At 37.2% G+C, this 21,472-nt stretch overlaps 1 protein-coding gene across 3 annotated transcripts in view; it reads right to left on the bottom strand.

Moving 5' to 3' along the window:
* LTO1 (LTO1 maturation factor of ABCE1) overlaps window positions 1–13,734 on the bottom strand; it is a 24,932-nt gene extending 11,198 nt beyond the window's left edge. Inside the window, exons 1-6 of one of the 3 annotated variants that reach the window (XM_014063626.2) lie at window positions 13,613–13,731; window positions 13,290–13,457; window positions 10,720–10,825; window positions 10,466–10,536; window positions 7,288–7,405; window positions 2,846–7,141 (exon numbers count right to left, since the gene is read on the bottom strand). In XM_014063626.2, the coding sequence (XP_013919101.1) occupies window positions 7,073–7,141; window positions 7,288–7,405; window positions 10,466–10,536; window positions 10,720–10,825; window positions 13,290–13,306 (381 nt within the window). In that variant the 5' untranslated portion in view covers window positions 13,307–13,457; window positions 13,613–13,731 and the 3' untranslated portion in view covers window positions 2,846–7,072. Of the gene's footprint in view, window positions 1–2,845; window positions 7,142–7,287; window positions 7,406–10,465; window positions 10,537–10,719; window positions 10,826–13,289; window positions 13,458–13,612 lie in introns of all 3 variants that reach the window. The other 2 variants (XM_014063625.2, XM_087719171.1) reach the window with 2 other exon arrangements.
* Between the last annotated feature and the right edge of the window lie 7,738 nt (window positions 13,735–21,472).

Genomic DNA, 21,472 nt, shown 5'->3' on the forward strand with positions numbered 1-21,472 from the left:
CATTTCAAATTTACTATCAGCTATTACACATACTATCAGAAAAACAGCACTATTAACATATAATTATCATTAGGAATGGGTCATTTTCTATGTTTTTTTCCTTAGCAGTTTTTATAACTAGGAAAATATTTTGAAACTGCAAACAAGACTTATTTATTCCATGTCACAGGAACTGTCCAAGGAATTCCAACTAGCCCACCCAAGGAAAAAGCTATCTTTCTAGATCAAGCCTTTATTTTTATAGGTCCATCCTAATGGGTTGGATTACAGTTTCAAAGTTTCCATCCAGCACAACAATGGTCAGTCTAAGAATTATGAGTTATAATTCAACAGTTATTAGTAAGAAAGTTTTATCTATGTTGGACATCTAATGCAAAGACTATAGTCATTAAAGAAGACACTAATGTCCGGGGGGGGGGGATTAAAGTGCCCAACAGAAAACAAGATGGATAGGTACTATAACCAATGACACAAATGTGCTTATAATTCAAAGAGTTACTGACTGATAATCCTGGTGAAATGACGCTACTCAAGTTTTGGAAACAACTGAATGACTGAACAAGTCTTAACAATCACAGGGCCAAAAACTGGGAGAAAAGTGCTTTAGTAACAATTACATTCAATGAAGGTCATCAGAAAACACCAAAATACCAGAGAGGGATTTTAACATTATTCCCATTTCCCAATCCAGCATTTTTCTTCACTCCTTTTCCAATGAGGCACATGTAAATGTTTTGCATTTAAATGCTACATTCTGTTGCAAGCTGCTTCAGAATCATTGAAATGAAATCAGGGTTTTAAAAAATGGCATTATCAAATTTATTACATGGTTGTATAGATTAATAATCATTCACTATTTCTATTTTGATTTTACTGTGTGGAGTTGCATTTGTAGAAACAATCAGATTGAGAGGAAGACATAAGAGAAATATAGATGAATGCATTTAAAATAGCACATTAAATCTTTATTTTTTTAAGTGTGCCTAAATCTAAATTTGTTGTCCTTTTTTAAAAAAGAAAAAAAGAAATAGCTTGTTAGAGAACAATGTGGGCATGTGTTTTTAAGCTACTGTTCATGCAGTCTGGTCAGGACTGTGTGACACAGTATACAGTGTTTTGTCATCCAAGGAATGTCTTTGATCAAGCATTTATGCAAGAAGGGGGAAGAAACCATGAAACCCTAATCCGTTCCCACAGTCCGGTAAACGTGAGCTGGACAAACACTGGACAATAGGAGTAAAGCTTGCTGTTGGAACAATAGCACCAACTAAAAAAATTAAAGACCTGCTGATTCACATTCAAAAAAGATTCCGTGCAATATTGATTAGTCCCCAGCTCCTGAATTATAAACTTCATTTATCTTCCACATATTTCTAAAAAGCATCCGGGTTTCAAATGCAAGGAAAAGCCACAGTTAATTTTCCCATTTTGTAGAATTATTAAAAGAGTACATTCCTAAGCATCATACATTGCATTCATATTCTTTAAAACAGGAAGATCCAATGCAACTATCATTGTTTTATTTGGTGTTACTTGATTGAGAATCATTATAAAACAAAATTCTGTTTCACTGGAGGAGAGAGAAATATTTGGCCTTCTCAGGACAGGTTCTAGCTATTGTTTCCCAGAGACATTAAAACAGGCTTATATTTAAGGCACATGGAACATGGTGAAACAATTTTTTTATCCTGCCTGTATTATTTTGAATAATTCAAGACAGCAAACATACCTAAAACTCTTTCCTCCTCCTATTTTCCCCACAGTAACTCTGAGTTGGCCTGAGAAAGAGAGATTGGCCCAAAGTCACACAGCCACTCTCATGCCTAATACAGAACTAGAACTCAGTTTCCTGGATTCTACTATTGCCTTAATTTAAAAAAAGTTACATCCCCCCCCCCATTTTTTTTTAAATCAATAGGAAATTATATTTTACAGATATATGTTCACTCTCATAAATTCTTCATGAGAATGTCATCAAACATGGATACAGATGATTATCTACAAGATTAATTGTATTGGATTTACAAAGGGCTTTTCCTGAAGATACTCATGAGACTCATGAGTAGATCTAGAAATCATGGGGTTTGAGAAGAAAATTAGTTATTAAGCTAATATAATTAGAAAGACTAGGTGGGGCAGTACTCAATTTTTGCAAACTGAAGTATCAGGGCATTGCTGGAATTAATGATTATTCATAAATTATCTGCAATTGAGATAAACAATAAGGTGACTGGGTTTGCTGAAGATCGCTATTTAATGAAATAATTCAACTTTGACACTGGCCAAATATGGACCAACTCTGAGTAGTTCACAATATAAAAAAGCAAATACATCAAAATAAATGCAAAAGACACAAAGAGAAATGAACAAAAGGGCAAATCTGGAACTCTAATGTGCAACAAATGCATCCAAAGAAGGCATTCCATCCAACCTATTACAAAGCCTGGGAGGACATTCTTTAAAGACCTTCTGGTATGCCATCAGGATGAGAGAGCTGTTTGAATTCAATTATGTCCCAAAAAAGGATTGATCAAGAAAGGGAGTTTGGGATTATAATTGATAATGCCAGGAAAACTATCCAGATTGTAATTGCTGTGAAAAAGGCAAATTCAGGAGGAAAATAATAAAAAAAGAACATTGCCAGAAGCATCATGCTTATATAGATGCAGGGTCTGAATCTGGCCACTCCTGACTCCTGCTGGAATGTCATATATAGTTAAGTCCCCCCACCCCCCCGCCATAAAAATTGCATAAATAAAATTAGTTCTTCCCTCTTCCATCTTGTTAGATGGATTGGGGCAGAAAAGATGTAACACTATGTACAGAAAGAAAAGATTGAAAATACCTGAAAGAACTTTGTACAGTATTAACTTGCATGAATCCCACCACAATGTTCCCTGGGTATCTTATATTTCTTTCATGTTGATAGCCATACTGATAATGGGACTTCTGCTCCAATACGAATGGGAACTGCAGTTTAACAGAAAAAACTAACTGTATCAACAGATTGATTTCAACAGTCCCTCTTTTGAGGCCTAACATCCTGCCATCACTTCTATCAGTAACTTGTCCTTTGCAGCCTTGGTATATAAGATAATTTGGAAACTTAATTCAAATAAAACTGCGTATTTATGAACTAGAATTAAGTGATATGACTACTCTGTCAGTCCTTTGCCAGCAGTCAGTCAACTTACAGGTCCACGTTGGTATTGTGGTCCTGATATTAAAGCCTTTGGTAGCAAGCTAGAAAATATTAAGCAAAGCCTCCTCCCTTCTCTCTTTACCCCTTTCCTGATGAGACCTCTTTATGGTATGCTTTCTTCAGGACAATATAGGCTAAATGAAAACATTACTTTCTACAAAGGCATTTTGAAAAAAGTCTGAATGCCTACTATTCAATGAAATGTTTTATATTTTTCACATACTATCTATATATTCACTGCATTTGACTATTTTCACTGCCTTTTGTAAATATTTTGATAATCTTTTTCAAAGGCTTCAGGTGTTGGGCAGAGAAGGAACACAATAAATTAAATGCAAAAACAAGATGTGGTGGTGTAGCACAAGTCAAGCAAAGCATCACATTTAGGTTTTAAAAAAATATTTTATTCTAAATCTCAATAAATACTCAAACATTTCCCCCAGATACATTCAAACAGCTATCTGGCTGAATGTACTGCATGGTAGATAGGAAAACAAAAGGCAATAATACAATACTTAGGATCAAAGCAGAAGGATCATTTTTGTCTGTGTCAAACATTACTGCAAATTCTTAAACAAGGGAATAATTTCTTATACATGTTAATGATCTGGGTTGTGTTACTCCCTGTACAGTCTTTGATATAATTAAATCTTTACCTTAAAAGTGCCGCCTGGAAAAAGACATTGCATTGGCGTAGTGTATATTTAATTTGGTAGCACGAAGAACAATAGATATAAAAGCATTTATGGATCTTAGGTTTCAAAAACCTTTCAAACTGAAATTAATCTCTGTTGTATAAATCAAGTTCATATAAGGCAACCAACAATGCCTTTTCTAAGCAAATTTTGCAGGTGGAATTGTTACTAATTTTTCTTCTTTCCATCAAAATGAGGTACTTACATTGAATGTAACAGTTTTTAGAAACTTTTTAAGTTTTAGCTTTTAAAAAAATTATAATTAGGTTTTGATATTTAATAGTGGGTAATTTGATGTAAAAACCTAAATCACTAACTTTGGAAACCCACATCGATTTGACTTTAACAGTGTTGATGTTATAAAAAGTCTTATTCTAAAAACTGACATCTTCAAAATTACATTTGTTCTAGTGTCACAAATTTTTCTTACCCTAGTATTTAAACAAAGCTCCATTTGCACACCATTGAACAAAGAATTATTTGCACAGAATACTCTATCTTTTCCTTCCTCCTTGTATTATCCAAAAGTGTTTCTGGAAAATTAAAAAAAACTATTTTGATTGCTAATCAACCATATTATCAACTGCTTTTCCAGACTCCACTTATACAGATATATGATTAAGGGTTTTCACAGGATTCATTATTTTTTATGCTTCCATATTAGCATTTTAATTAATTTTCTTTTTCCCTGAAGTAAAAACGTTATCAATAAATGGGTTAGAGCACTTTCACAGATGGCCTCTTTAAGTAACAGACTGAATTACAATAAGAATCACTTTGAAGAAAATAATATTTTAGTACAAATATCAAATATAAAACATAACAGACAGTGAATTTGGCCAACCTTACGATCAATACAACAGATAATACTAACAGTACAATTATGAATATAACTTCAGTTATGGGTAAAGTATCCATTGAAGATATAAATGAAGAACATTCAGCTGTTTTGGTAAATGCTGTCTGCTATTGCACTTCCATTTTTTAAAACAAAAACTTTCTTAATTTAATTTAATTAAAACTGTTTACCATTTCTAACTAAAACATTGGAATTTGAAATTTGAAAGCTGATATAATTATTTTTCCCACTAGGTGGCCCTAATCAGTGATTTCTAACATCTAATTTAGAGTTAATCTTATTCATACAGGTATAGCATGAAGCAATCTAGTAGGATTTTAACAGAGTTTTCTCCTGATCATTCTCAGCCCAAAGCAGCAAATACAACCAGCATAGCGATGCAGTGCAAGGAATGGAAAATCTTGTATCCCCCATGATTTAGTTACTATAGTGTTGTTCACAAGCAAAGATAAATATACTAAACTTTTTATTTAAAAAAGCAAGTACAGCATATTTAAGATAGGGGCTTAGATCTTTGGACTTTAAACCAAGAAGAAAAATGCTGCCACTTCAAAACAAAATTGTAACCCTGCTCCCCTTCAGCTGCCTTTATTTTCAGTGCCAGGCAAAAGAGCTTTTAGGTTTAGGACTTGGTAAATATATGCTGCATGGAATTCATACTACTTGACTAATGCACTGATTGTATTATTGTATTTTGATTATTATTCTCATATGGTGTCTTTACGCACTGAAAACCATCCCAGGAAGACCTGGGCCTGAGATGTGGCATGCATACTTTAAACATGAATACTTTGTGCAATTTCAAATGATGGCATAAAAGAAACAAACTCATACAACAGTCTATATTTGGACTGGCAGAGTCAAGTTTGCCACATATTTCCTCTAAACTGCCAAAAGATAGGAAAATAATAAGAGATAAACAGGACATAATAGAACATGCCCACAAGCCAAATGAATTTTACCTTAATTGTCTATTAAAATTATTTATAAAATGTGCAGCAAGAGAGTGCCAGATTGGCCTCCAAAGACACTTTCTGCAAGCTACAAAAATCTCTACTGGTCTTCATTGGTGTTTCTTCCAAATAAAGTTTATTTTCAGAATATACCTTAGCACTTTCATAATAGTAATGGTGATTACTACTGAAAGCTACTGACAGAAAGTTTATCTGGGAGCCTCCAAAATTAATTTACAAAGCACACATCCCATCTGAGATACACTTGTAAAACTACAGATACATTGACATGTTTCAAATTTGTGGTTTTGCACTAATATAGTTAAATATGTATTGTACTCACTTCTTACAGAATGTCAATTTTAGGAAGGCACTCTTCCGTGTTTACAAAATCTACTTAAAATCCTTAAGATGCTTTATGGGTAATCCTCATCTTTCAACCATTCATTTGATGACTGTCTGATGTTACAACAGCACTGAAAAAGGTTATATACAACCACTGCAGCATCCCCAGTCATATGATCTAAAGTAGGGTGTTTGGCAACCAGCATGTACTTAGCAGGTCACGACTACTATTTGCAATCTTTCCAATCTACTTCCCATAAGCAAAGTCAATGGGGAAATATGGAAATATTTGCAATCTTTCCAATCTACTTCCCATAAGCAAAGTCAATGGGGAAATATGGATTCATTTAACCACTGATTTACTTATTGACTGTAGCAAAAAAATATCATAAAATAAGGTGTTCATCATTTTAAAAATATATCTTAGTGACAGAAGTTCCAGGCAATTGTGATTGTAAGTCAAGGACTACTTGCTGTCATCTTTTCAATATAAATGGTGGCAATAGGTTATTAATGTGTCAGACTGGTATAATGGTTAAGGCTTCAGGTTAAAAATCAGAAGACCATGAGATCTAGTCCCATCTTGGGCACAAAACCAGCTGGATGACCTTGAGCTAGCCACTTTTCTCAGCCTTAGGAAGTAGGCAAGGGGAAATCATTTCTGAAAAATTCTTGCCAGGAAAACTGCAGGGATTTTTCCAGCCTGTCTCCAAGAATCGGACACAATTGAAGAAAAAAAATTAACACTATTTATATGATGTTCCATAGACCAATTTTCTTCTCTACTCATGTGTAATATTAATTTCTGGAACAGTATGTTAACCAACAGGCTGAAGCCACTGTTGAGCTTGAATGTGAAAACTGAAACAATGACACAGTGATACAATTCAAGTACAATAAAATCAAGTTATTAGCTTTATCTTTGTAGTTTTCTGCTCAGTGGACAGAAAAGGTGATCACTCAATGTGAGATGTAACCATTTTTTATATCCAACAGCAATTTTCTTTTTATGTTGCTTTCAAAATGAAAATGACATACTCTCAGAACCAAGTCTTAAATCAGATGGAATGTGCAATAATGAGCAAATCTAAAAAGAAAAGAAATTTAGACAAGTTAATATTTTGATTAAATATTAAATATCACCCTCCTCTGTTCCTGTAATGTTTTATTCCAATATTATTTGTTTTGAACACAATTACAGTTTTTATTCCAATAATGAAATCGGGCACATACTTGTTTAAACCGTCCCCTAATTTTCTCCAAGTCATCTTGAAGTTTGTCATAAACTGGATCTTCCAAAGGAAAATTTTGAATCATCTCTATTAACTGCTCCAGGACTTTTAACTTTTTACTGAAATAAAATTAATTTAATAATGTCACACACAGTTATTTTCAAAGTTCATCTACACACCACTCTGTTTTAAAATATTTTACTACTTCTGTCAGACATAACATTACACTCAGAAGATGGGTAACTCAGAAAACCAAGCCTATTGTTCACTATCATTAATAAAATAATTATTATAATAGAGGCTCAAATAATGCAGACAGTACATTTAGAATCAATGGTGTCTCTGAAGACAAATTATATAGTTGAGTATAAAAACACTCAATACTATTTAGAATTATGGATCAATTCCAACTGTTTCCTTCTTTATCTCCATTAATAGAGCAGCAGGTGGTATGTGTTTATCATTCAGAACATTTGCTCCCTGTCAACAGTGTATCAAATCTATCATTCCAAATCCACATCTTATAGGCAGCATTATCACCAAATAATGGAAGTCACTGTAGAAAATGTCACTATATTTGTTTTGTAGCATTTCATCATATATGAATGAACGATTTTGGAACAATCTGCCTATAAATGGAGTTTCATTCTCTTCTTTTAAGATAATTATAAATCAATAAGATTATGAGAAAAATGAGTTAAAACTTAAACCACCCTCCCCATACACAAAATTGAAAATGACAAATTCCAAATAATAAAGCATAGATATTCTTTTACATTTGATCTCCTCTCTCAGATCTTTAGTAGATTATTGCCAATTAAAAATCACCTCTTTAACAGAAAAAGGAAATGGAAACTGCATTCGCACGATCTAAACAATTTACCAGTGCCAAGGCACTTCCAATGTGCTACAATAATACAGCGCAGGCTGCACTGACTTGGCTGCAATCTAGTGGTATGACCTAAGATGATTTTGAGATGGTGAATCCTGAGAAAATAAACAGGCCTCTCTCTATGATCAACTCAGCCACTTATTTTCTGCATCCAGGTTCCTCCTAGGTTATGAAAGCAGCAAGGAAAGGGATTCACATTTGGGTCCAGGCAGTAGCGTCAATCTTCTTGATGAAGGGGAAGGTGTTTGTCCCCAGCCCTGAAAGAGGCAACAGTGTGCCCCCTTCTCAAGAGGCTATCTATGGACCAATGGTTTCCAATAACTATTCACCAGTCTCCAACTTTCCCTCCTTGGGGAAGATTGCTCAAGAGGTAGACGGTCTGCAGCAAAGCAATGGATTATCTGGAGGAAATGGATTATCTAAACACATTCCAGTCAAATTTCAAGCTGGGATTTAGTACTGAGACAGCTTTGGTCACCCTTATGGTCCTTGATCTCTTGGTGTCTTTTGATATTATCAACCACAGTATCCTTCTGAGCCAGCTCCATGGGTGGGGGATGGGGGCACTGCGGGCAACATTTTACAGTGAATCTCTTCCTTTCTCCAGGGGTAGTCCAACTGGTGTTACTTGGTGGTGAAAGATTATTCCCTAGGCTTCCCATTTGTGGAGGACCTCAGGTGCTATTTTCTCTCCCTCTTTTTCAACATTTACATGAGACCTCTGGTTGAGGTCACCAGCCAGCTTGGGTTCAATATCATCAATACTTTGATGATATCTTTTATATATTTCGATTCTGAGGCAGCCAAGTTGAGGTTCTTTTCCAGTGTCTGGAAGCAGTAAGTGTTTTTACTTCTCAGATCTGGGGATATTCATTTTGATCTTGGATGGGGTTGTTTTTCCCCATTCAAGGATTATGCACAATTTGGGAGGGTCACCTGGACTCACAGTTCTACTCAGTGAGATGTGGAAGCTGTGACCAAAAAGGCTTTTACCCAGGCTCATCTACTGTACCAATTACACCCTTTCCTAGCACATGGGGCCCTTCCGACAGATGGTCAGGCACTGTTACCTCACAGCTTGATTACTGCAACATGTTCTAAGTAGGGCTACCTGAAAGACCACGTGGTCCACAATGCAGAAGCACAGACAGTGGTAGGCATGCCTCAGTATATCTATGTAACACATCTTCACAAGCTGCACTAGTTGCCAGTTTGCTTTCAGGTGCAATTCAAGGTACAGATAAAATATAAATACTACATAGAATAGGATCAGGTTACTTGCGGGATCTCCTGTCCCTCAGTATTTAATTAACTGGTTCAACCTGGCAGGGTTGCATGCTCCAGCTTCAATCAATTAAATAGTGCTACTTATCAGGACTTTGGTATGCTTATATTTTGTCTTTGCTATGCTTGCATTTTTTGCACTGTTCCATTTTTTAACAATTGTAAACCACCCAGTGACTAGAATTGGGCATATACATTTAATAAATTTATATATTATTATTACACAGCTAAATCAAAATGAAAAGTGTAGTAACTTTAAACAGCTACATCTAGTAATACTGACAATATCAGTTCCAGCAAACACCATAGGTTGTTGCACTTGAAAACACCTGAAAACTAAAAACTATTATGTTTCTGCTTAAGTTTGCCGATACACTGCTGAAGTAATATCCAATTAATTTCATCCTTTTACAATTGCTGATACACTTTCAATTAATGGAATTCCATCACACACACACACACACACACACACACACACAATCTAATTTCACCACGTACTCTGATGTATATTTTAGGTTGTCATCAATTTCCTCTTCATTTGCACTTGCAATATTCCCTTCCTTACCATACTAGGCTTTTTTTTAATGCAGAAAGCAGAAAAAAAACCAGTTCTTTTTCTGGAAATTAGTTAAATCCACAAGAAAAGCATTTCAATTTAAATGTCCTTTTAGCAACAATAATATACTGAACAGTATACTGTTGAGAATGCTGCCACTGATAGAAAAAAGGCGGGAGAGTATATTACTGATTTTCTCCTTTCTCTGTTGCTACCAATTTCTACATATTTTCCAATGACAGGAACTGTACAATATTCCAGAACAAATTTCCAGCAGAGCAGGAGAAATAACAAAAATCTTTCTCCCAAATCAGCATTCCTCCCATGAGAATTCCTCACTGGATCAAATAAATTCCTTGACAATAAGAAGCTGTTCCATATTCAGGATGCAAAATTTGATCCAACCCAGTGGGTAACAACAATTACCCCTCCCCCCCAAAAATTTACCTGCATTTTTCATCTGATGTTTTCTGAAGCAACTGTTGCCACGTCAGTGCAAAACCAAGGTATGACCCTATCTGTAAATTTGAGAAGTGATTATTTTATTTTGTTTTAAAATCACTAACATTTCTCATGTTTATAGTTAGAGAGCTATAAAAACTACAAAATTCACTTAGAATTTAATATACATTTCAGCGTATACACTGAAGAGGATACGGCTTTTTTAAATCAAAAAACTAATTTTAGTTTTCAAAACATACTTCTGAGCCAATTCTGGCACCCTGCTGTAGTCCATGTTGCCTTCCTTCAACAGCACCAGCATGGACTCCTTCAGCATAACCATCTTGATAACCTTCACCATGAAATCTGTTAAAAGATTTTGAAAGAGCAAGCCATATAAATTCATATAAATGTATCCTTTCATTTAACTGTCATGCATGTTTATTCAACATAATCCACTACATTCCAATTAATTTCAAACGGATTTAAGCAATTCTTATATAATATGCTGTTTGAACGTAAATTCATTTAGCTTGTAATCCCCTATAAAGTATGGCATACATACTTGCTTGGATGAAAGTCTTACTGAATTCTGTAATTCTGATTCTGCAAGTCTTATTTGTATTCTGTCTATTATTATTCTTACAAAAAAGCCAAGGCAGCAAACATATCCTCTTATTTTCCCCACAACTCCTCTCTGAATTGAGTCATGTTCAGAGTGGTGACTGACTCAAGGTTACCCTGCTATCTTTCATAGCTAAGGTGGGACTAGAACTCATGATCTCCCAGCTTCTAGTTTGGTGTCTTAAACATACTTAGAATTGCAATCTTGATTTTATTGTGTTTTATTAAAATGTAATTACATTTGTACATTCATAAGAATTTAAAATTGACTTTCATAATTTACAGTAGCAAATTATGTTCTCTTCTCTTGAGGTACTTCTTTCAATAAATTGTACAAGAAGGAATTCCATTAATGTAAAATATTGATCTCATTTCATTTGTAGTCTACAGTAAAAAAAGAATTGCTTTAGTAATTTTCAATACTCTAAAAAATTTACAACAACATTGAAGTTCTATGACACTATACTTCTAAAGCAGTTGTATGAAAACCTCACCAATAGGATTGGTCTCTCTAATAGAATTAAATGTAGTCAGATTCAATCTAAATTTGTTAAGCTACAGGGCTAACAAATTGTAAGATTGATGTGGGCCAGCAGTGTCATCTTGAGGAGTATTTATTTCCCTTTTTCTAAGCATGTAACTTATGGCTTTTGCCATTCAACAGAACTGAATCAATTCGCATCACACTCACAATGTTACTGAACCTGTAATGTATCCTATTATATCTTGAAATAATTTTTTCACTGCCGACTATTTTATGCTTACTTAAAAAAAACTAGGCAAACTGTTTGCCTTGAAAAACAAAAAATGTGAAAACTGAAAAATAAATACAGCACAAAACACATTTCTATATCCTTTAAAACACATAACTATAAGGATGCACCAAAACAAGCTGTTATTATGAGCCCTGGGGAATAGAGAGATTACTTTATAGGTTATATAACGCCAAGCCTACTGATATCAAGCCTTCAACTTCTGATCAGAATGGCTAAAAAGAATGATGGAAATGGGCAATTAAATACAGCTGAAGGCAACCACCTTGAAAAAAACCTAGGACAATTATCAGTTTCATTACACTGTACTTATCCTTACGAGCCAACTCATTTTGCAGTTTGAGGAAAGCAGGAAGAGTAACCAATTTCTTAGATGACCTAAGCATTCTTTCCTTTCTGAATAAGGGCTTCTCGCCCGAGAGGGTTTTTTTACTTCATATTTGGCATATAAAACTTTCCCCTGTCTTCACATCTCTGCCAAGATCAGGTGAAGAGAAAGAAATCAGAAATTCTATCATGCAGAGGTAAATCCAGTCATAAAAACCTTTGAAATGTCTTTGTATATTAGTAGTTCGGGTTGGTAGTTAGGTTTGAGCTCGGAGCTTGGCAATTTGGTTGCAAACGTTTGGTCCTCACTCGAGGAGTCTTCTTCAGTGTGCTTTGTATTGTGCTTGGCTGGGGGAGCACTAGCCTTTAAATACCTTTCTGAGTCCTGGTCTGATTTCGGGTTGTGTGATTGGCTGTCTGCAGTTGTTGAGTCACAGGCCCTGGTTTTAGAAATCGCTTTTGGTAGAAGAGCAGTTTAAGACAGTCTAACTGCAGATTTCTTTGAGGGCAGAAAGGGAACATTCTGCTTAGAGATTGCCTTAAGACATTGAGCTACGCAAGTCATGGGAGCTGGGGACTCTGAGAGTTGGTACAAAATGTCTACAGAATATCAGGTTTGTGGTGCTGTCTAACAAGAAAGAAGAGTCTATCGCCTTGCTCATTAATTACTGCCAAAAACTGGAATTTAGCAACCTTTGAGGAGTAGAGGACAATTTAAAGCAAGAGGTCCAGGAGAAAGTTAACAGAATAACAGAGTTGGATAGGACCTTGGAGATCTTCTAGTCTAATCCTCTGATCAGGCAGGAAACCCTATACAATTTCAGACAAATGGTTGTCTAATCTCTTCTTAAAAACTTCCAGTGTTGGATCATTCACAACTTCTGGAGGCAAATTGTTCCAGTGATCAATTGTTCTAACTGTCAGGAAATTTCTTCTTAGTTCTAGCTTGCTTCTCTTCTTGATTAGTTTCCACCCATTGCTTCTTGTACTACCCTCAGGTGCTTTGGAGAATAGCTTGACTCCCTCTTCTTTGTAGCAGTCCCTGAGATATTGAAGCACTGCTATCCTGTCCCTCCCCCCAGTCCTTTTCATTGAACTAGACATACCCAATTTCAGCAACCATTCATATGTTTTAGTCTCCAGTCCCCTAATCATCTTCGCTGCTCTTCTCTGCACTCTTTCTAGAGCGACCCTTCATCAAACCGAATCGTACCGGAGGAGCCACTTGGCAGGGAAACCTCAGCGTCACCTCAGCCACGAATTTCTCCCGCTTTCTGCGGAAGAGACAGTAAAGCAGAGGAAGGTGCTGAAAGGAGGATGCCGCTACTCGGCCCCGTTTGGCCTTCCCCGTCCCGTTCAGTGCCAAAACGAAAGGGGGGGGAGTTCTTCGTCGGGAAGCGGCGGCGCCAACGTGACTAACAGGCCCTACCTCGTCTCTGCCATGACGATAGCATCGAAGGCGTCGCTCTCCTCCTCAGCGGCCGCCATGGCTTTCGACGACTCCCCAACCGCCGCTTCACTCGCCTCTTCCATCGACGGCAAGCCGCAAGGACCAAATGAATGCGGCCGCATTACGCATGCGCTGACTCACACGTCACAAGCCGAAGACTCTTTCGAGGAGCAAGTTGGGCAGGTCTGTCGGCGCGCCTCCGTTCTTCCCACGTTAGCCGCTAGAGGGAGCAAGTCTCCCTCGGAAAAGAGACGGGAGTTTGTTTTGGAAAGTGCATCTGTTTGTTTTGGAAAGTGCAGACTTCCTCGGGCTCTTTCCCAGGTGGCGCTTATTGCGGCATGGATTTGGTTGCCGGGTGCATTTTCCCCCTGAATTCTGCTTGACAAAGATGATAGAGTATTGCCATGAGCATAGCTGACTCCGTTTTGAATGCCTTTGTCCTTAAATTATTCTTACTAGGGCCAAATTAGAGGATCGGTAACTACATTGGTTTAATAACGGGGGGGGGAGGGGGGATGCCTTCCGTGGCTTTCTTTCCTTTCCTTCTTTACTGTTTGTATTGTTGTAAAGCAGTTCCGATAATTAAATAGGCCATTGGGGTTTTCTAAAATCTTTTATTTCAACAGGATTACATTGCAATTTACAAAAATTGAAATAATACAATAAACCTGAAAGCAATGGCCCAATTACCGGTATGCACCATTAAATCATGTTGGTTTCTCCTTAGTGGTCTGGCCACTGATCATTTTAGCCAGTTGCAACTGGCTCATGCAGCAACTGAGTCCTTACTGAGATCTTACAGCTGGTCATCCTCTTCTTTTTCCTTCCACCTTCTCCAGAAAATGTTATCCTTGTACCTTGGCGGGATTGTTTTTACTGCTATCCCCACCACAAAGCATCACTGTGATTTCTTGAAGCTGCTCATAGCTTTTCTCTATCTGAATTAAAATGGAGCTAGCATCAGCACCTCAAATTATCTTAGTTTTATTTTTTCCGAATGAGGGGGAATTTTCCTATTCCCCAACAATTTTATTTTTGGTGCTCTCAGGTTTGCTTCAGAGGGAAACAAATTGCTATTACAGGCCACGATCAGAAAAGAGTAACTATTTCTAAACACAAGTGGGTCCCAGGCCCTAAATTCATGATCTAGTACCTCATGTCAATTTCTCCCTCTGCAATCTTATCTTTGGGAAATAGCAGAACACAAAGCTATGTATATCATCAAGAGCTCTTGAACAAAGTCCTCAGGCAGTCTTCAACTTATGACCAGAATGGCGCCCAAAATTTGTCTTAAGTGAGACATTTGTTAAGTGAATTTGGGCCCATTTTACAACCTTTCTTGCCACCGTTGTTAAGTGAATCACTGCAGTTGATAAGTTAGGAGCCCAGTTGTTAAATGAACCTGGCTTCCCCATTGACTTTGCTTGTCAGAAGGTTGCAAAAGGGAATCACATGACTCTGGGATATAGCAACAGTCATTACAGACTTACATTGGTTTACAAATACAAATAAATATTAATATATCCATGGTTGAATGACAGATAAAACTTGTGTTATATTAAGGAAAGAAATATGATTATCTTTGGATTATCTAATGAATTCCATGTCTAAACTGGAACTTAAATCTGAGTCTCTGCATCTAAATCCAGTCCCTTATTATTACATCATCCTGGCTTCCTTCCTTCCCTCTCTCTTCTTTCTTTCCTTCTTTCTTTCTTTCTTTCTTTCTTTGTTTCTTTCTTTTTCTTTCTTCTCAAAGTTGCTCTAAACACCCAAGACATAACCATTAAAGTGCCTTGGTCAGATACACAGATAATCTCATCTCTTGAGACAAGAAAGAGTAATCTTTCTAACACAATCAGTCAGGCCTTCCTTCTATAAACACCCAGCTACTTGTAATTGTTTATAGGAAAACTGAAAGAATGTATAACTTTCATCTGAAAAGCTAAATAAGGTGTGTGCTACTGTATTGCTTTTGCTCCTTGAATACAAACACTAATGTTCAATATACTAATCACACTAGTGTTAAATTAAAAAAAAAACAATCTGGCAGCATATTTTCAGACTACAAAATAATATTAAAAGGCATAAACTTTTGTGAGCTACAGTTAACTTGATCCAATATGTGAAACTTACTGCAGCTCCTGAAAGCTTAATATATATTAAAATGTGCAATATGCACTGTTTGGAGTTCAAATTGGGGAAAATGTTAGTTAATATTTTCATATCTGGATTTAGAAACAACATTAAAGTTTGCCTCTGAAAGTTGTTCTACTGATTTTTTTTTTTGTTGGGAGGGGAAAGAAACCATGCTTATCAGCAAAAGCAAAATGTATGCTTGATCTTTTGTGATCTATGAGTATTTGTGCTGCACAGTTCTGATGTTTTAACATTTGTGTGGAGAACAGATCATGTGTTAGGTCAAATTATGTAGAAATATTGAACATTCAAAAGGGTTCAAAACTTTAAAACACTAATGTATGTTGTAATAGCTTTGAGGAGGTTTTTTTTTGTTGTTTCTGTTGTTGCTGTTATAGGATCTGCTTAGGCCATTTATTTTTAAAAACAAAGAGCAATTTTAAATAATTGAAAGAGTGTCCTGTACCATTTAAGTTTAAAATAAAGTTGAGCAACTCTAGTCTATAGTTTATATGCAGTGTCCTGGAACTTTGGGGGAGAGGAGCATCAGTGGATATCCCCTCAAAAAAACTGAACACACACAGACAAAAAAGACTTGGTGTCAAATTCACATTTTAAAAGCCCAAGCAGCTCAATGCTACCTGCAAAATTTGAGATAATGAACTGAATGTTTATTCTTACTTGCATTGTGGATTTCATATGATTATAACCATGCTCTTGGAGGCTGAATTTTAGCTGCAGAAACATGACCTGCCTCTTCTTTTACAGTTTGTATGCTTAGCTTGAACTTTATGTTTACTTGCCTGAAGTTAATCACGACACAGTGAACTGTCTGTTGAACAAACATGCTTAAGAATTGTGCCTTAAGCACTTAACATTCATTCTAGTAGTAAAGTCAGATGGTGACTGTCAACAGAATTGAACCCAAATTCTCTGTAGTGCCTTCCTCTGTTTAGAATATCATTCTCTTGGAAATAAGGTTGGGCCACATTTTTGCTGCTTTTCTGGAAAGCCCAACAGACCTGGGAACCCCAGGTTGGTACAGAAGTAATCCTGTGGCTTGTATGATTAGGTTTGCTACTGTCAAGGTGGGTGGGTCGGTTTTATACTGTTGATTTTTAATGTTGTATGCCTTCTAGAAACACCATGTGTGAGTTAGGCAGCCATACAAATCTGTTTAATAAATAAGTAAAATATATAAATTGTGATCACTTAGAAACAAATTGGATAAATAAATAAATAGCAAGGAACTGCATTTGCAATATAGAATCCTACTTAACATTTACATGTTAACATTTATGTGCCACTAAGGAAAGTAATCTGCCAGTAAGGAAAGTTAATGTGCCAGATCCGGCCCATGGGATGCTTAAATCTGGCCCGTGGAGCCTGCCTGGAAAGATCAAAGGACTGGCCCGTGGTGCCTCTGCCAGCTAAAACAGCCCACATGCAGCCTCCCCCCGCCCCTGCCTCATTTTCACCCACCATGGTCTCCTACAGCATTCTGCTGGCTGAAAACACTCTGCAAACAGACTGTGCAGGGCCCCCGCGCAGCCTGATTTTGGCCTCCCCAGTTTCCAGTAGCACTCTGCTGGCCAAAAATGGGCCACATGGGCGTCTCCGCATGGCCCATTTTCGGCCAGCAGAGTGCTGCAGGGGGTCCTGGAGGGCAAAAATAAGGCACGGAAGGGGCCGCATGCAAATACTCCACCCCACACCTGTGGAAGAGAGCTACAATGCTGATCCAGTCCTCGAAGAAATTTAGTTTGACACCCCTGATTTAAAACATTTATGCCGCTACCTATCTTATGCCAAATTCTAGGTGGTTCCAATACAGGTCATCCTCGACATACAACAGTTCATTTAGTGACTGCTCAAAGTTACAACAGCACTGAAAAAAGTGATTTACGATCATTTTTCCAGTTACGACTGTCACAGTAGTGTCACGTGACCAAAATTCTGATGCTTGGCAACAGACTCATATTTATGAAAGTTGCCGTTTCCCAGGGTCATGTGATCCACCTTAGCAACAAACCTTTGGCCTTAATTGGGTCATGTGATCACCTTAGCAACAAACCTTTGCCCTTAATTGGGTCATGTGATCACCTTAGCAACAAACCTTTGGCCTTAATTGCAGTCGTAAGTCAAGGACTACCTGCAGTATTCGTAGTCAGGATCTGAGGTCTTGATCCATATCTTTTAGAGTCTGGATACCCAAGCAAGACTCAACCCAAGCAAAACAAAGCAGCTATTTATTGGAAAGCTGATGGATTCTGGGGTTGTACCAATGTTGGTTTTTCAGGGGGTTGCACTTCCCTATGGATAACAGGCCCTTAATTTTTGGAGTCCTGAGCTCTCGCAGCTGCTCTCAGAAAAATAGGATCTGGATCTGGAGTCCATGGCCTGGAAGGTCTTGCCCAGCTCCATCCAGTGCACAATTTATGGCATTCTTTCCATAGAAGATGTCCTGCACTGACAATGATCACCCATTTGCCTGGATTACTGTAATTTGCTTTACATAAAGATGCTCTTGATAACCACCCAGAAACTCCAGCTGGGGTAAAATAGCATGGCCCTGGTCTTCCTGGACAACTTCATTATTGCCATTTAACACCACTCCTGTGGGAATTGCATTGGGTAGCGATAGCCTTCTGAATGCAATTCAAAATGCTGGCTATCACCTATAAAGCCCTTTATGGCTCAGGGATTTTGTATCTATAAGGCTGCTTAACCCACCCATTCTGAGTAAACAGAATGTCTGTGGAAGTTCCCCCACCTACTGAGAGGCATGATGGGAGAAGGGGGAGCCATATTTGGTGGGAGTTGTTCTGGAATGGCTTGTGCTCTGAAGCAAGAATGCACCCCATTTTTGCAGCCTTCCTGAAAGTTGTAAAAATGTGGCTCGGAAACCAGCTTGTTTTGCACCTACTAGAGCCACATACAAGATTATTATAAAGTTATTATGTATTTGACAGTTTTGTATTTTATTTTGTATCAGTTATGCTGCTGTCTTCTTGAAAACTCATTTGAGTAGTTTAGAGATTGGAGGCTTCATAAATGTGATAAATAAACCAGAAGTATGAGGGGGGGGGAGAAAAAGAGAGATGAGAAATAAGAGAGAGAAAAGAGAAATGAGAGAGAAAAAAGAGATGAGAGAGAAAAGAGAGAGAAGAGAGAAAAGAGAGAGAAGAGAGAGAGAGAGAGAGAAGAATAGCAATAGCATTAGCAGTTAGACTTATATACCGCTTCATAGGGCTTTCAGCCCTCTCTAAGCAGTTTTACAGAGTCAGCATATTGCCCCCAACAACAATCTGGGTCCTCATTTTACCCACCTCGAAAGGATGGAAGGCTGAGTCAACCCTGAGCCGGTGAGATTTGAACAGCCGAACTGCAGAACTGCAGTCAGCTGAAGTAGCCTGCAGTGCTGCATTTAACCACTGCGCCACCTCGGCTCTATGCTCAGTTATTGTCTTATGTTTAATAGTTTCAATTAGTACTCTTCTATCCATTGCGACCACCAGATAGAAAAAGTAATATGAATCACTAAGCTACTTCTAATAGGCAATAATAATTAAAATAAACATTAGTAGACTTTAATGGCTGAACTGAAGGAGGAAGATTTAACTCCTCTGATAATGGTGAAAAAATTAAGACTAAGCAGAAAGAGTCTGAATGTACCTTAGTTGAACTGTGGAGTCCTTGGTGTTCTCTAAGCTTGGTTGTTTGCCAGCAGACAGTTCATTACCCAATTAGGTAACATTATCAGTGCCTTTGCTTACAGACATTGCATTGATGATGTTACTTAGTTGGGTAATGAAATGTCTGCAAGCCAACAATCAAGCTCAGAGAACATCAAGGTAAGCAAAAAGGGAGAGACAATATATTTCATTGCTTGGGAACTTCACAGAAAGTTAGGAAAAAGTGATTAAAAAACTAAAATGCTAGGTAAGAGCATAGAATTCTAGCATCCTTAGCTTAACTTGCTAGGAGAATATATTCAGCATTAGTGGTAGTCCTCGACTTACAACCACAATTGACCCCAACGTTTTTGTGGCTAAGCGAGACATTTGTTAAGTGAGTTTTGCCCTGTTTGAAGACCTTTCTTGCCACAGTTGTTAGGTAAATCACTGCAGTTATTAAGTTAGTAATATGGTTGTTAAGTGAATTTGGTTTTCCCATTGACTTTGCTTGCCGGAAGGTTGCAAAGGGGACCACGTGACTCTGAGACATTGCAGTTGTTATAAATATGAATCAGTTGCCAAGCATCCGGTTTTTGATCATAGGACCATGAGGATGATGCAATGGTTGTAAGTGTGAGAAATGATCATATCATTTTTCTCAGTGACATAACTTTGAATGGTCGTTAATTGAACAATTGTAAGTGGAGGACTATCTGTATATTGCAGGTTTCATTTTTTTAAACTATCTACTAAAATTGTAAATCTGATTCATTTCTATAAGCCAAGGAAGTGTAATATTTATTTTGCTATGTATTTCTTTAAGAAAACTTATATGGCTGCCCCACACACTCTCAGTGACTTTGGGTGGCTTACAAAAATAAATTTAGGTATTTCTCGGTCCGGTAATCATGTGTAATGAAAAGGGGGATGAGGAAATGCTTTTTGGGAGGACAAAGCAAATTGGAAATTGAATTTCATTCAGTTTTCTCTTAATATACAGTATATCACAGAAGTGAATGCACCCCCTTCACATTTTTGCTGCCAGCAGTTTAGACATTAATGGCTGTGTGTTGCATTATTTTGAGGGGACAACACATTTACACTGTTGTATAAGCTGTACACTCCCTACTTTACATTGTAGCCAAGTGTCATTTCTTCAGTGTTGTCACATGAGTGACATTTAAAAACTAGCATTTAAAATAAATAATCTATAGTTCAAGGCAATACATTCCTTGCTTAAAGGAAAGAAATAACCTAGGACTCGGAACACATTTGTCTTTATGAAGGTAGGAATGGATCTTGCAATGCAGAAAATTCCCTTCAGCTTTATCTTATCTTGTAGACTTTACTGAATACATCAAAGGAAATTGAATGTTACCTCATCGGCATTGCTGCAGGACCGGAAAACCTTCCTTCTAGAACAGAATTTTTAAGACATTTTCTACATGTTACTCAACTCCATCATTGACTGTGTAATCCATTGTGGATATTCCAGGCTCCCTTTGAATTGTGAGGTCAAGCAGCAGCAATAGCATTTAGACTTAGATACCATCTCATAGTGCTTTACAGCATTCTCTGCCCCCAACAATCTGGGCCCTCATTTTACCGACCTCAGAAGGATGGAAGGCGGAGTCTATCTTGAGCCCTGCCAGGATCAAAATCCAGACTGTGGGCAGAGTTTGCCTGTAATACCACACTTTAACCCCTGCACAGGAAAGGTAGGTTAAAAGACTAGAAGAGTAATTGGTTTGGTGGATGGACAACTATATAAATTGGATAAATAAATAAACGCCATGTTAATCTGTGGCGGCAATCTTCCACACAAACCTGCCCTAGAAAGAACTCTTAATGGAATCGTCGTCTTTCAAAAACAAAAAGTTATTGTAAAGAGGCAAATATAAGAGTATTGAAGGTTGCAACAATTGTGCTTGAAATTATCCATAAAAGATAAAACATCTGAGACCCCAGAGACAGGAGAGGCAAGGTACAATCATTATATTACAGGTACATCATTTGCAGAAAA

This window comes from Thamnophis sirtalis, unplaced genomic scaffold (genome assembly GCF_051295495.1).
Source record: "Thamnophis sirtalis isolate CommonGarterSnake01/CBP01778 unplaced genomic scaffold, rThaSir2_p1.2 scaffold_1, whole genome shotgun sequence".
NCBI classification, from domain to species: Eukaryota; Metazoa; Chordata; class Lepidosauria; order Squamata; family Natricidae; genus Thamnophis; species Thamnophis sirtalis.